Here is a 12,261-nt window from a genome sequence, read left to right on the forward strand (position 1 = left end):
ACAATAACAATATATTGAGTAATCCTTATGGAGTTGCAGTAGCTTGAGTAGAAAAACTGATTTCCACTATTAGTACCTTCTGATTCCTAATTTAAAATCCACACTAAAACTCCTATTAGCTTAACATTTGTTTTGTTTGATCTGTAGCCAGCAAACTATTTTTAGACCAAATTTAAGGTTATTTGGACATGCACTTTTAAAGATATGAGATTTAAGGAAGACAGGTGTTAATCATAGTTTGAAAATTCTTTTAGTTCTTTTTTGCCACATCCTAGCTGCAAGATAACTTATCCTGCATACTTCAAAGGAGGCTTATTTGAAATATCTTGGCGAGATCTATGGCACAGGTCCAAACAGAGATGCATATTATAATGTTATTTGTGTCAAATCAGGGATATTAGAATGGAATGTCTGAATCTGGCAAATTTCCAAAAGATTGTTAGGCGCTCTGGCAATTGTTAGGAAGTTCTCCAGAATGGGGATGGACTTTATGAAGTTTGCTAGACTGCTAGCTTGATTCCAGTGCCCCAAAGCACTCACTAATACATACTTTCATATAGTTTTCAGTGATTCTGTGGAAGCACGGCTCTCCTCCCATACCTGCAGACTGTTGGAATTTCATCTGGGACATGCTGAATTCAATAAAATGTATGAAAGGATTATTTCTCAGATTTCATAAGCAATCTTTTTCATTTAAAATCTGTTCCTTGGCATATCAATTATGTGGTTTCAGTGATCACATCAGCAACACTGGGAAATCCCACCAGCTAAGGGTCAAGGAATTAATTACAGTACAACTTTAGAGGACTTGGGAAAGGCAGAGACTAATATGATACATTCACCTCTCAGTGGCTTTACGCCAAAAGGTACTTTTACTCACCTTGTAAACTGTCGACTTTCCTCATGTACTTCCATTTCTGTGCTTTTAAATTCATTCAGTTCTTTCCGTATTGCTGCCTAATTAAAAACATGCACAAACATCAGAAAGGTGAACATCCAGTAAAAATACATTAACAGAACAAGGGCCCACTCCTGTGAGGTGCAAAATACCCTCATCTCTATTGTTTTCCATTTACTTTTCACTTAAATCCTTTCATTTAATCCATCACTCTTGCACACTTCTGATCCCAAGAACATAATGGCTCTTTCAATTATGGTTATTTGAAGCAGTAAAACTACTTTTAGGAAAGCCATAAGAAAATATCTGGGGCCAGAAAATCCCTCCCCCCAAACATGGTATTTGCTACAAAAGAAACAGGGAAAGGGAATTTGTCACTCCCGACAGCCACCTGTTTAGTATGCATCTGCAAAGAGATTATCACAGCATACAGCCCTGGAGGGGAGGATGAGTCATTCATGCATAGCATACATGCATAGCAATTGCATAAACTGCAAGATTCCTATAGCTCCCAACTGGAGACAAGATTTAAGGAATGCGAGATGAATGCCACTTTTCAAATGGAAATTAGTCACTCGGTTTGATCAATTTTATATAACATTCCATGAGGTGTTTGGACATTCCAGGGCCATGTTTTCAGCTGGTAGATACTAAAGAACAGCAGAAATTCAGCATGCTTTAAAATGTCAGTCCTTAATGCCTATGTAAAAAGAATGATAATCAATTTACTTCACTATATAATTTCTTAAATGGCCAGCACTCTACACACACAGGTATTGCTATAAATGCTTTTGGTTCAAATCTATAAACATTTTAAACCACTGCTTTCAGACCTTGCTGTTCAGTGTAAGGTTTACTCTCTCTCTTTCTCCTTTCCGTGTTTCTAATACAAGTAATGCCATCTGAGTAATCCTTTAAAAAAGCAGCTCATTAAAGAGCAATGTCTTTCAACGCAGGACAGAATTCCAGTGTGATAAATTTACACTGTGTCATCAGAATGCCATTTCCTAAATGATAAATCTCACATTCCAGCAGGGGACTGTCCTGCTTAACTCCAATGATACACTAGCACAAGGCCGCTGCAATAGTAGGAAAGACACACAGCTCAGATATTGCAAGCCCCCACCCCCTTGTTTTTAAGCATATGCCATATCGATAGGCAAGATACCAGAGTCCTGAATCCACAGAACTGGTATAGCGCCGGCTTCACAGAATCAGAGATTAGGGTTGGAAGAGACCTGAGGAGACCTCTTTTCCACTGATGTGCTTCAACTGGACCTAGAGGGACTACTTCTAGGGAAAAGAGGTAATAGAATCTCCACTCACTGGACCCTTTGCCTCTCTGCTGAGACTGAAAACATGGGGACCAATTTGTGCTAACTGTGCTGTGTTCATTATAAAATGTATTGAGCCTAAAAATGTATTTCAGGTGGGTAATAATGTATGCAGTGTTGTTGCAGCATATCAGAAAAACATGGAGATCAGAGAGACAAGGTGGGGGAGGTAATATCTTTTACTGGTCCTTGTCTCTCAGGTGGTGATAATGACTTTCAGCCATTATTGGCCAGACCTGAGCAGGTGACCTACAAAGGGAAAAAGTTCCACTGCTATCATGAACAATCAAGCCCTTCTTGTATCATTTCTAAATGTGGCACTCTGATCTACTGTGACTTGAGGACTCATCTACACTGATTGGACCTATCAGTGCTAGCTACCAGTGTAGTTTGCTTGGTGCAACTCCCAGTGCAGATCGATAAAGTCGCTATTTGCATCAGGACTGCTCACCTCAGTTTCCTGCAAGGTGCTGAGTGCACTCAGCTCCTGAAGGCTTCATGGGGAATAGAGAATGTTCAGCACCTGAAGCCCAGGGCCCTGAGCCTTGCTACCTGGGATGAAGCTGAAGCCTGAACAATGCAGCTTTGCACAGGCCCCTGTGGTATGGGGCCCCAGGCAATTGCCTTGCTTGCTACCCACTAAAGCAGGTGCTGGATTTTATATGCAGAAAACCAGCTGTTGTGGCACAGGTGGGCCGTAGAGTTTTTATAGCATGTTGGGGGAAGCTCAGAAAGAAAAAGGTTGAGAACCTCTGCCTTACTTGGTATTGCAGGATCTTGAATTTTCTATACAATTTGGTCCAGAAATGGTGATTGGTAAACCACCCATTTCTAGCAGAGAAATCCTGCAGGTATTTTTGGGGGTGGGGAGTGGTGGTTAAAGAGGGGAATGGGACAGCTGAATAGATTTTTCTGAAATGCCCTACTGATTTGTCTTAAAAAAGAAAAGAAAAGTAATTCTCTCTAGAAAGACAGAGAAACAAGCAGCTTAACAGAATTGCACCCAAACAGTGTGCTGTAGTGTGTAAAGTACAAACCTCCCGAAGAAAACAGTGCTCTTCACAGTATGATCAATAGTAACAGGAATGACCAGCTCTTTCCTCGTGGGCTAATGTCATAACTGGATCCTGCACTTTACGGCCATTTCACAACAAAAAAAACTGAGGATTCATGCCAGCTTCTCTTGCCTCTCTTCGCATCCCTACATTCACCTCTCTCAACCTGCCCCCTTCTTTTGTGCTGGTTAGAGATATCCAATAATGTGAAGCACCCAGGCTTCCTTCAGACCTGAGCATGGCATGAAACACCATGGCTGAGGATCTCCTCAGGAGACTTAAGGCCAAATGTCTTGATCTTTCAGAGGCCTTTAAGACAATTGATTATGAGGCAGTGGTTCTCAAACTTTTGTACTGGTGACCCCTTTCACATAGCAAGCCTCTGAGTGCGACCTCCCTTATAAATTAAAAACACTTTTAAATATATTTAATACCATTATAAATGCTAGAGGCAAAGTGGGGTTGAAATGGAGGCTGACAGCTCGTGACCCCCTATATAATAATCTTGTGATCCCCTGAGGGGTCCCAACCCCCAGTTTGAGAAAAGACGGTTACTCACCTTTGTAACTGTTGTTCTTCGAGATGTGTTGCTCACATCCATTCCAGTTAGGTGTGCGCGCCGCGCGTGCACGCTCGTCGGAAACTTTTTACCCTAGCAACTCCAGTGGGCCGGCAGGTCGCCCCCTGGAGTGGCGCCGCCATGGCGCACGATATATACCCCTGCCGGCCCACCCGCTCCTCAGTTCCTTCTTGCCGGCTACTCCGACAGTGGGGAAGGAGGGCAGGTGTGGAATGGATGTGAGCAACACATCTCGAAGAACAACAGTTACAAAGGTGAGTAACCGTCTTTTCTTTTTCGAGTGATTGCTCACATCCATTCCAGTTAGGTGAATCCCAAGCCATACCTAGGCGGTGGGGTCGGAGTGAGAAGTCGCGGCATGGAGCACTGCAGATCCGAAGGCTGCGTCCTCTCTTGACTGCTGGACCAGGGCGTAGTGGGAAGCAAAGGTGTGGACCGATGACCAGGTCGCTGCCCGACAGATTTCCTGGATGGGCACACGGGCGAGGAAAGCCAGCGACGACGCCTGCGCCCTGGTAGAATGCGCAGTCACATGGCCCGTAGGGACGTGGGCCAAGCCATAGCAGGTCCTGATACAGGACGTTACCCACGAGGATAACCTCTGCGAAGAAATGGGAAGCCCCTTCATGCGGTCCGCTACTGCCATGAAAAGCTGGGGGGATTTGCGGAATGGTCTGGTCCTCTCCACATAGAACGCGAGAGCCCTACGGACATCAAGCGAGTGGAGCTGTTGCTCCCTGCCTGAAGAGTGAGGTTTCGGGAAAAAAACCGGGAGGAATATCTCTTGGTTGATGTGGAAGGCTGAGACCACCTTGGGGAGAAAGGCAGGGTGTGGCCTCAGCTGCACCTTATCTTTATGGAAGACTGTATACGGGGGGTCTACCGTGAGAGCCCGGAGTTCCGACACCCGTCTAGCTGAGGTGATAGCTACTAGAAAGGCAGTCTTCCAAGAGAGATAGAGTAGGGAGCAAGTAGCTAACGGCTCGAAGGGGGGCCCCATGAGCCGAGACAACACCAGGTTAAGATCCCAGGTTAGAGCAGGGAGTCAGACGTTAGGGTACAAACGTTCCAGCCCCTTCAGGAATCTAGTCACCGTCGGGTGAGAAAAAACGGAGCGGCCATCCCCACCCGGGTGAAAGGTGGAGATAGCTGCCAAGTGGACCCGCAAGGACGATATCGCCAGGCCCTGTTGTTTGAGGGACCAAATATAGTCTAAAATATTGGCCACCGAAACTTCCATCGGGCGGAGACCTTTCTCTACGCACCAACAAGAGAAACGCTTCCACTTGGCCGAGTATGTCGCTCTAGTGGAAGGCTTCCTGCTGCTCAAGAGTACCTCCCGTACCGGGGTGGAGCAGCGCAGTTCAGAACTGGTCAGCCACGCAGGAACCACGCCGCTAGGTGCAGCGACTGCAGGTCCGGGTGACAGAGAGTCCCGTGTTCCTGGGTGATCAGGTCCGGGTGAAGGGGGAGGGGCACTGGGTCGGCTATGGCCAGGTCCAGCAACATGGGGTACCAATGTTGCCTGGGCCACGCCGGGGCTACCATGATCACGTGAGCCCTGTCCCTGCGCACCTTCAGAAGGACCCTGTGGACCAGCGGGAACGGGGGAAACGCGTAGTACAAGTGGGTCGTCCACGGAATAAGGAAGGCATCCGCTATAGACCCGGGTTCTCTGCCCTGAAAAGAGCAGAACGCCTGGCATTTCCTGTTCCCCCCGGACGCGAAGAGGTCCACACGGGGATAACCCCACCTCTGGAAGATCGAGAGGGCGACGTCCGGGCGAAGGGACCACTCGTGTGAAAGGAAGGATCTGCTCAGGCGGTCCGCCAGCGTGTTCCGTACTCCGGGGAGAAAGGAAGCCGTGAGGTGAATGGAGTGGGCTACGCAAAAGTCCCAGAGTTGCATCGCCTCGTGACATAGGGGAGAGGATCTGGTGCCGCCCTGCTTGTTGATATAGTACATGGTCGTCGTGTTGTCGGTAAACACCGCGACACAACGACCCCGAAGCTGGTGACAGAACGTTTGACAAGCAAGGCGGACCGCTCTCAACTCCCGCATATTGATGTGCAGCTTCACCTCCTGCGGGGACCACAGGCCTTGTGTTCTCAGGGATCCCAGGTGGGCCCCCCAGCCAAGATCTGAGGCATCCGTCGTTAGGGACACCGAGGGCTGGGGTGGGTGGAATGGGAGCCCCGCACACACTACGGACTGGTCTAGCCACCAGCTGAGAGAATCCAACACCCCTTGGGGAATTGTGATCAGCATGTCTAGTGGTTGTCTTGCCGGCCGGTAATGTGCGATGAGCCACGACTGGAGGGGCCTCATGCGGAGCCGAGCGTAACTTGTCACAAATGTGCATGCTGCCATGTGGCCTAACAGGGTTAGACATGTCCGTATTGATGTTAAGGGGGCTGCCCGCAATCGCTGAACGATCGCCGACAGCGCCTGGAACCGTGGTAATGGCAGAAGAGCCCTGGCCACGGTGGAGTCCAGGACGGCCCCGATGAACTCCACCCTCTGCGTGGGGAGCAGGGTGGACTTGTCTACGTTGATCATGAGGCCCAAGGTAGCAAACAGGCCGGTGATCCTGCGGACGTGGCTGCAAACCTGTAGCTCCGACGTGCCCCGAATTAACCAATCGTCTAGGTAAGGGAACACGTGGATACGATTGCGCCGAAGATGAGCCACAACGACGGCCATGCATTTTGTGAATACCCTCGGAGCCGTAGAAAGGCCAAATGGGAGGACTGCAAATTGGTAGTGAAGGCGGCCCACCACGAATCGAAGGAAATGTCTGTGGTGTGGCCAAATGGCAATGTGAAAATAAGCGTCCTGCATGTCGAGGGCGGCGTACCAGTCTCACGGATCCAGGGATGGGATAATGGTCCCCAGGGATACCATGCGGAACTTCAACTTCACTAGGTACTTGTTGAGCTCTCGCAGGTCGAGGATAGGCCTGAGGCCTCCCTTGGTCTTGGGGATCAGAAAGTAGCGGGAATAAAACCCCTTGCCTTTCTCGTTTTCCGGAACCGCCTCTATAGCTCCTTTGTTGAGGAGCGTCTGTACCTCCTGCCGAAGGAATTGCTCGTGAGAGGGGTCCCTGAAGAGGGACGAGGAAGGGGGGCGGGAAGGAGGAAATGATATAAACTGCAGGCGGTATCCCGTCTGCACCGTGCGTAAGACCCAGCGGTCCGATGTTAATTGGGTCCATGCCGGGAGGAAAAACGAAAGGCGGTTGGAAAACGGGGGGGAAGGATCCGTGGGGAAAACTGTTACTGCGCCCTCGGGCGCACCTTCAAAACGAAGGCTTGGGCCCAGGCGGGGGCTTAGAGGAGCTTTGATTCTGCCCCCCTTGGTTCCCCGAATGCCTACGCCTCCCATTCCTGCCGCGGCGCCTATTAAGGTCCTGCCGCTGGCGGAACTGGGGGTATGGCCTACGCTGCTGTTGCTGCTGTGGCCGGAAGGGTCTGCGCTGCGTTCCTGGCGTGTGCATCCCGAGGGAGCGCATTATGACCCGATTGTCTTTAAGACTTTTGAGTCTGGGGTCTGTCTTTTCTGAAAACAGGCCCTGGCCTTCGAACGGGAGGTCCTGGATGGTATATTGGAGCTCCGGTGGAAGGCCAGAGACCTGAAGCCAGGAGATGCGGCGCATCGTTACCCCCGAGGCGAGGGTGTGGGCAGCCGAGTCTGCAGCGTCCAAAGAGGCCTGCAATGAGGTTCGTGCAACCTTCTTGCCCTCGTCCAGAATGGCCGCAAATTCTTGCCGGGCCTCCTGTGGCAGCAGCTCTTTGAATTTGTCCGCTGCCACCCATGAGTTAAAAGCATATCTGCTAAGAAGGGCTTGCTGATTTGAAACCCTGAGCTGAAGGGCCCCAGCCGAATAGACCTTACGGCCGAGGAGGTCCATACGCCTGGCCTCCTTGGATTTGGGGGCTGGGGCTTCCTGTCCGTGGCGCTCCCTCTCGTTCACCGACTGCACCACCAGGGAACACGGTGTCGGATGCACGTGGAGGTACTCGTAGCCCTTGGAGGGGGCCATGTACTTCCTCTCGACGCCCCTCGCCGTAGGGGGGATGGAGGCCGGTGACTGCCAGATTGTATTGGCGTTGGCCTGGATCGTCCTAATGAAGGGTAGGGCGACCCTGGTGGGAGCATCCGATGAGAGGATGGTGACAATGGGGTCCTCGATCTCAGAGACCTCCTCGGCTTGCAAGCTCAGATTCTGTGCTACTCGCCTAAGGAGGTCTTGGTGTGCCCTGAGATCTAGCGGAGGAGGGCTACTGGAGGAAGTGCCAGCCACCGCTTCGTCGGGGGAGGAGGATGAGGAGACCCCTGGCAAGAAAGTGTCCAGTGGGGGGTCCCCCTCAGCCCTCGCCTCTGCCTCAGGAGCAAGACCAGAGTCTTGCTGCTTCGATCCTTCCTCTCCATCAGGGGAGGGAGGGGGGCGAGACAACGACGCCTCTGGCACCCTGTGCTCCGCCGTTGCAGGCCTAGCAGGAAGCTGTTGGGGGCCCTGGGCTTGATGGTACGCCCAGGGTGTCCAAAACCCCCACTGCTGCGGACCCTGGTCCTGTTGCGGAGGGTCTTGGAATAATGCCGCCTGCCTGTCGGTGCCCAGCGCATACACGCTGTCCGCTTGAGATGACACCGACGGCTGTCTAGAAGGCCATGGCGGGGCCGACCGCGGCTGATAAGAGTCTGCGCGGTTCGGCACCGAAGATGTTCTCGGTGCCGGGGATCGGTACCGGGAGTCATAGCGGCGCCGGGATCGGGACCGGGTTCTGTCTTGGTGCCGGGATCTGGACCGGTACCGGCCGCTGCTTTGGTGCCGGGATCGGGACCGGGACCTGCCACCGACGCGGTGCCGGGAGGTCGACCGGGACCGGGACCTGCCACCAGCTCGGTGCCGGGAGGTCGACCGGCGCGGTGAATGACGGCGAGACTGGCTCCTAGAGTCACGGTGCCGGTATCGACGGCTGGAGTCAGACCGTGACCGTCTGGAGGTCGATCGGTGCCGCGAGTGCGACCGGTACCGCTGAGGGGAGCGGTGCCGGGACTGCGAGCGGCGGCGGGATCTCGAGCGACCGTGGCGTCGGGACCTCGATTGCGAGCGCGAGTCCCGAGACGGTGCCGTCATCATGGGCTTGCCCCTAGATGCTACCCGCACCGGAGGTACCGGGGGTGGCGGCTGAGTAGACTCAGTCAGGGCGATAAGGTCCCGTGCCGAGGCGAAGGTCTCCGGAGTGGATGGGACCAATAGCTCGACCCCAGATCTTATGGGGGAGCTTGGCGGTACCGGACTCGACGGACCCACCGGGCCCGGAGTCGACGGTGCCGGTAGCGCCGCGGCCGATGTTGATGCCGGGCGCTCCATCCGAGTCTGCCTGGCTGGAGTAGCAGACGTTGATGGTCTCGCTTCTGCACCCGGTGCCGGGGAAGGTCGGTGCCGGGGAGTCTTTCCGGTGCCGGTGCGATCCGGTGCTGGTGTCGAGATCACGGCCTGCGAAGCTGCTGGGTGAAGTGCCGCTTCCATCAGGAGAGTCCGGAGTCTCTGGTCTCTCTCCTTCTTTGTTCTTGGCTTAAAAGCCTTGCAAATGCGGCACTTGTCCGACCTGTGCGATTCCCCCAGGCACTTTAGACACGCGTCGTGAGGGTCGCTGGTTGGCATAGGCTTTTTACAGGCCGCACACTGCTTAAAGCCCGGCGAACCAGGCATGAGCCCGGTGCCAGGTGCCGGGAAGGGCTACAGCCCAGACCGGCGAACAACTATATACAAATACTATTTACACTACAACTAATTAACTAACTATACTTAACGACTAACTAACAACTGTAGTAATAACGGTAGTAACAAGGAGAGCTAGGGATGTGGAGGACAGCAATGCCGCGCTCCACAGTTCCAACGACCGACACGGCGGTAAGAAGGAACTGAGAAGCGGGTGGGCCGGCCGGCAGGGGTATATATCGAGCACCATGGCAGCGCCACTCCAGGGGGCGACCTGCCGGCCCACTGGAGTTGCTAGTGTAAAAAGTTTCCGACGAACGTGCACGCACAGCGCGCACACCTAACTGGAATGGATGTGAGCAATCACTCGAAGAAGAACTCCTGTTATGAGGGGCTGCTGAAGTAACTGCAGGCTGGCAAGAGTAGATGGGATCACATGATAATTCATCCACTCATTCTTTTCAGAGGAATAGTAACGGGACTGGTGTTGGGTGACTGGTCCTCTCAGGGCTTTCAACTGTCAGGTCTTGCAGGCCTCAGTTCTGACAGCCCTATTGTTCAACCATTACAAAACCACGAAGGGAGATCATGAGGCAATATGGGCTACAGTGAATTCAATGTACTGGTGACTTTCTGCTCAAGGGCCCCTTTCCATCAGACTCAGATGTATCAGTCTGTATGCTCTCCCAATATCTGGCATAGATCGGGCCTGAACAAAAGCCAGTTGACCTAAATTCAATTCTGAAAAAAGTGGTAATGCTGGTTGAAACTATTGTGAGGCTCTGGCAAGGTATATAACTGCTTCCTTGTTTGAGAGTGTCCGTTGGCCTGTTGTGAAAGCAGAAAGTAATATCAGGATTTAATTAGTGACAGCATTGCACACAGATGCTCAGATGGCATCAGTGGGCACAGTCATCTTTTTTTTCCATTTATGGCTGGCATGGACAGCCCTTTCCTCTCTGATGCAAATGCTGCTACAGCCACTCAGGTCTTTGTTCCCTCTAGGCTAGAACAGTGTAACTTACTACTTGGAGTGAACTGCTAAAGTCACTTGGAAGCTGAGTCTAGTAGCTACCACTGCCTTCTGAGTGAGAGCTGGTTCCTTATGCTCGGCCCTCTCAAGTTATCTGCAGCCACAAAGAATGAAAAACACTCTGTTCTCAGACATGAATCCATTTTTTAGCAAAGTAAGCCTGAAATATTTTATGACTTTTCACCAAAAAAAAAGACCTTTCTTCTGAATTATTTTACCTAATTTTTAAAACTCTACTTATATAAGTAAATAAGAAACCTGCTAGCTTTTCTCACTGTTTAAAGTTCTCTCTACTACCTAGTTAATCTCACTGCTCTGTTAAATTACAGGGTAAAGATGCAGGATTTTGATGTCGAAGGCTGACTTTATTTCCAATAGTGCATGCATGCAGTTGGTCACCTGACAACTGTAGTGATGGTGGATTCATGTGGCCAAGTATTTTTACAGTAATGGGAGAGCCTGTTATTCACTCTAATTAGTTTTAAAAGCAGCACTTAAGGGCCAGCATGTAGGCCTCTGACTGCAGAAACTTTGGTTGAATTCCAAGGACTTCAACTAAAAGCTGATAGCAGAGATGTAACTGGCCTAGAAGGAATTTTAAAAATGTGAGAGATTCATCTCTGAATTGCCACAACTGAGCTGGTAAGTACAATTTTAATGGGCACCTGAGCAAGTTCTGCTATGTGTGGGCAATGCATGGTACCATGACAATGTCACAGCCTCAAGAAGAGGTCATTAATGATACTGGTGTGGAGGGACTGCAAATAAGACCGGAGAAATATTTTGAAAGTTATAGAATTCAATCTCTATTTGTCTCTTGCCTTGTCTGCAGGAGTTAACCTTGCCCAAGGCTTGTCTGCTCGGCGATCATAATCCGGGGACTCTGTTACTTCCACATATTCATTGAAACGTAGGATTCTTCTTGCCTGAAGTTCAGCCACTGTAGGTCTCAGACTGAGCTGTGAACAGGGGGTGGAAGAGAGTAAATTGAATAAGCCAAAATAAAACCTAGCGTATGATGTAACCTCAAGAGAACATTAAAGGTATTTCTAATCAGGGTCACTTTCAGGTGTCTAAAAAAAGGCACCATCTTGGGAACTTCAAACAGGAACTGGAAAGCAGTGCAACCTAGTTTCTTAGAGTATAAAAATAATCTTTGTCAGACAGGCCACAAAGAATCTTGACAGATCATCTCCAGAACATTAATTTTGAGTTTGCTACACTGGTGCTATTCACCCTCTTAGACAATGCTAGTATTTACCTTAATACCTACAATCATCTGTTTTTCAGTACAAAAAAAGAAGAGTTTTTTTTTTTACAGGTTTCTCTAACTAAAAGGAATTTGTGAATTAGAGAATCTCTTTATTATGATATTGAACCAAATGATCTGAGTCACCCCGAAGTACAAATTAATGATTGTCACAGTAAACAAAATTATTCTATTGAACATATATTTTTGAAAGTGTATGAAAATTGTATGTCATATTATCGGGTTTCCTCATCTCAAACAGGATACTGCAGAACTGGAAAGGGTACAGAGAAGAACAATGAGAATGATCAAGGGTCTTGAAAAAATTCTCATATGGAGAGAGATTGTAAAAGCTAGGACTGTTTACCTTAGAAAAAAGACCCA

General features: G+C 50.2%; 1 protein-coding gene and 1 long non-coding RNA gene across 6 annotated transcripts in view; one reads left to right on the forward strand and one right to left on the reverse strand.

The window, feature by feature from the left end:
• LOC127049363 (uncharacterized) overlaps nt 1-12,261 on the forward strand; it is a 49,994-nt gene that overhangs the window by 25,081 nt on the left and 12,652 nt on the right. The gene's annotated exons all lie outside the window — the stretch shown is intronic.
• The window catches only part of PHACTR2 (phosphatase and actin regulator 2), a 228,676-nt gene that overhangs the window by 12,417 nt on the left and 203,998 nt on the right, over nt 1-12,261 (reverse strand). For 3 of the 5 annotated variants that reach the window (XM_050949630.1, XM_050949634.1, XM_050949632.1), the window contains exons 10-12: nt 11,450-11,587; nt 881-957; nt 551-632 (exon numbers count right to left, since the gene is read on the reverse strand). In XM_050949630.1, coding sequence (XP_050805587.1) covers nt 551-632; nt 881-957; nt 11,450-11,587 — 297 coding nt within the window. The remainder of the gene's footprint in view (nt 1-550; nt 633-880; nt 958-11,449; nt 11,588-12,261) is intronic. The other 2 variants (XM_050949633.1, XM_050949631.1) reach the window with 2 other exon arrangements.

The sequence above is a fragment of the Gopherus flavomarginatus genome, chromosome 4 (genome assembly GCF_025201925.1).
Source record: "Gopherus flavomarginatus isolate rGopFla2 chromosome 4, rGopFla2.mat.asm, whole genome shotgun sequence".
Classification (NCBI taxonomy): domain Eukaryota; kingdom Metazoa; phylum Chordata; order Testudines; family Testudinidae; genus Gopherus; species Gopherus flavomarginatus.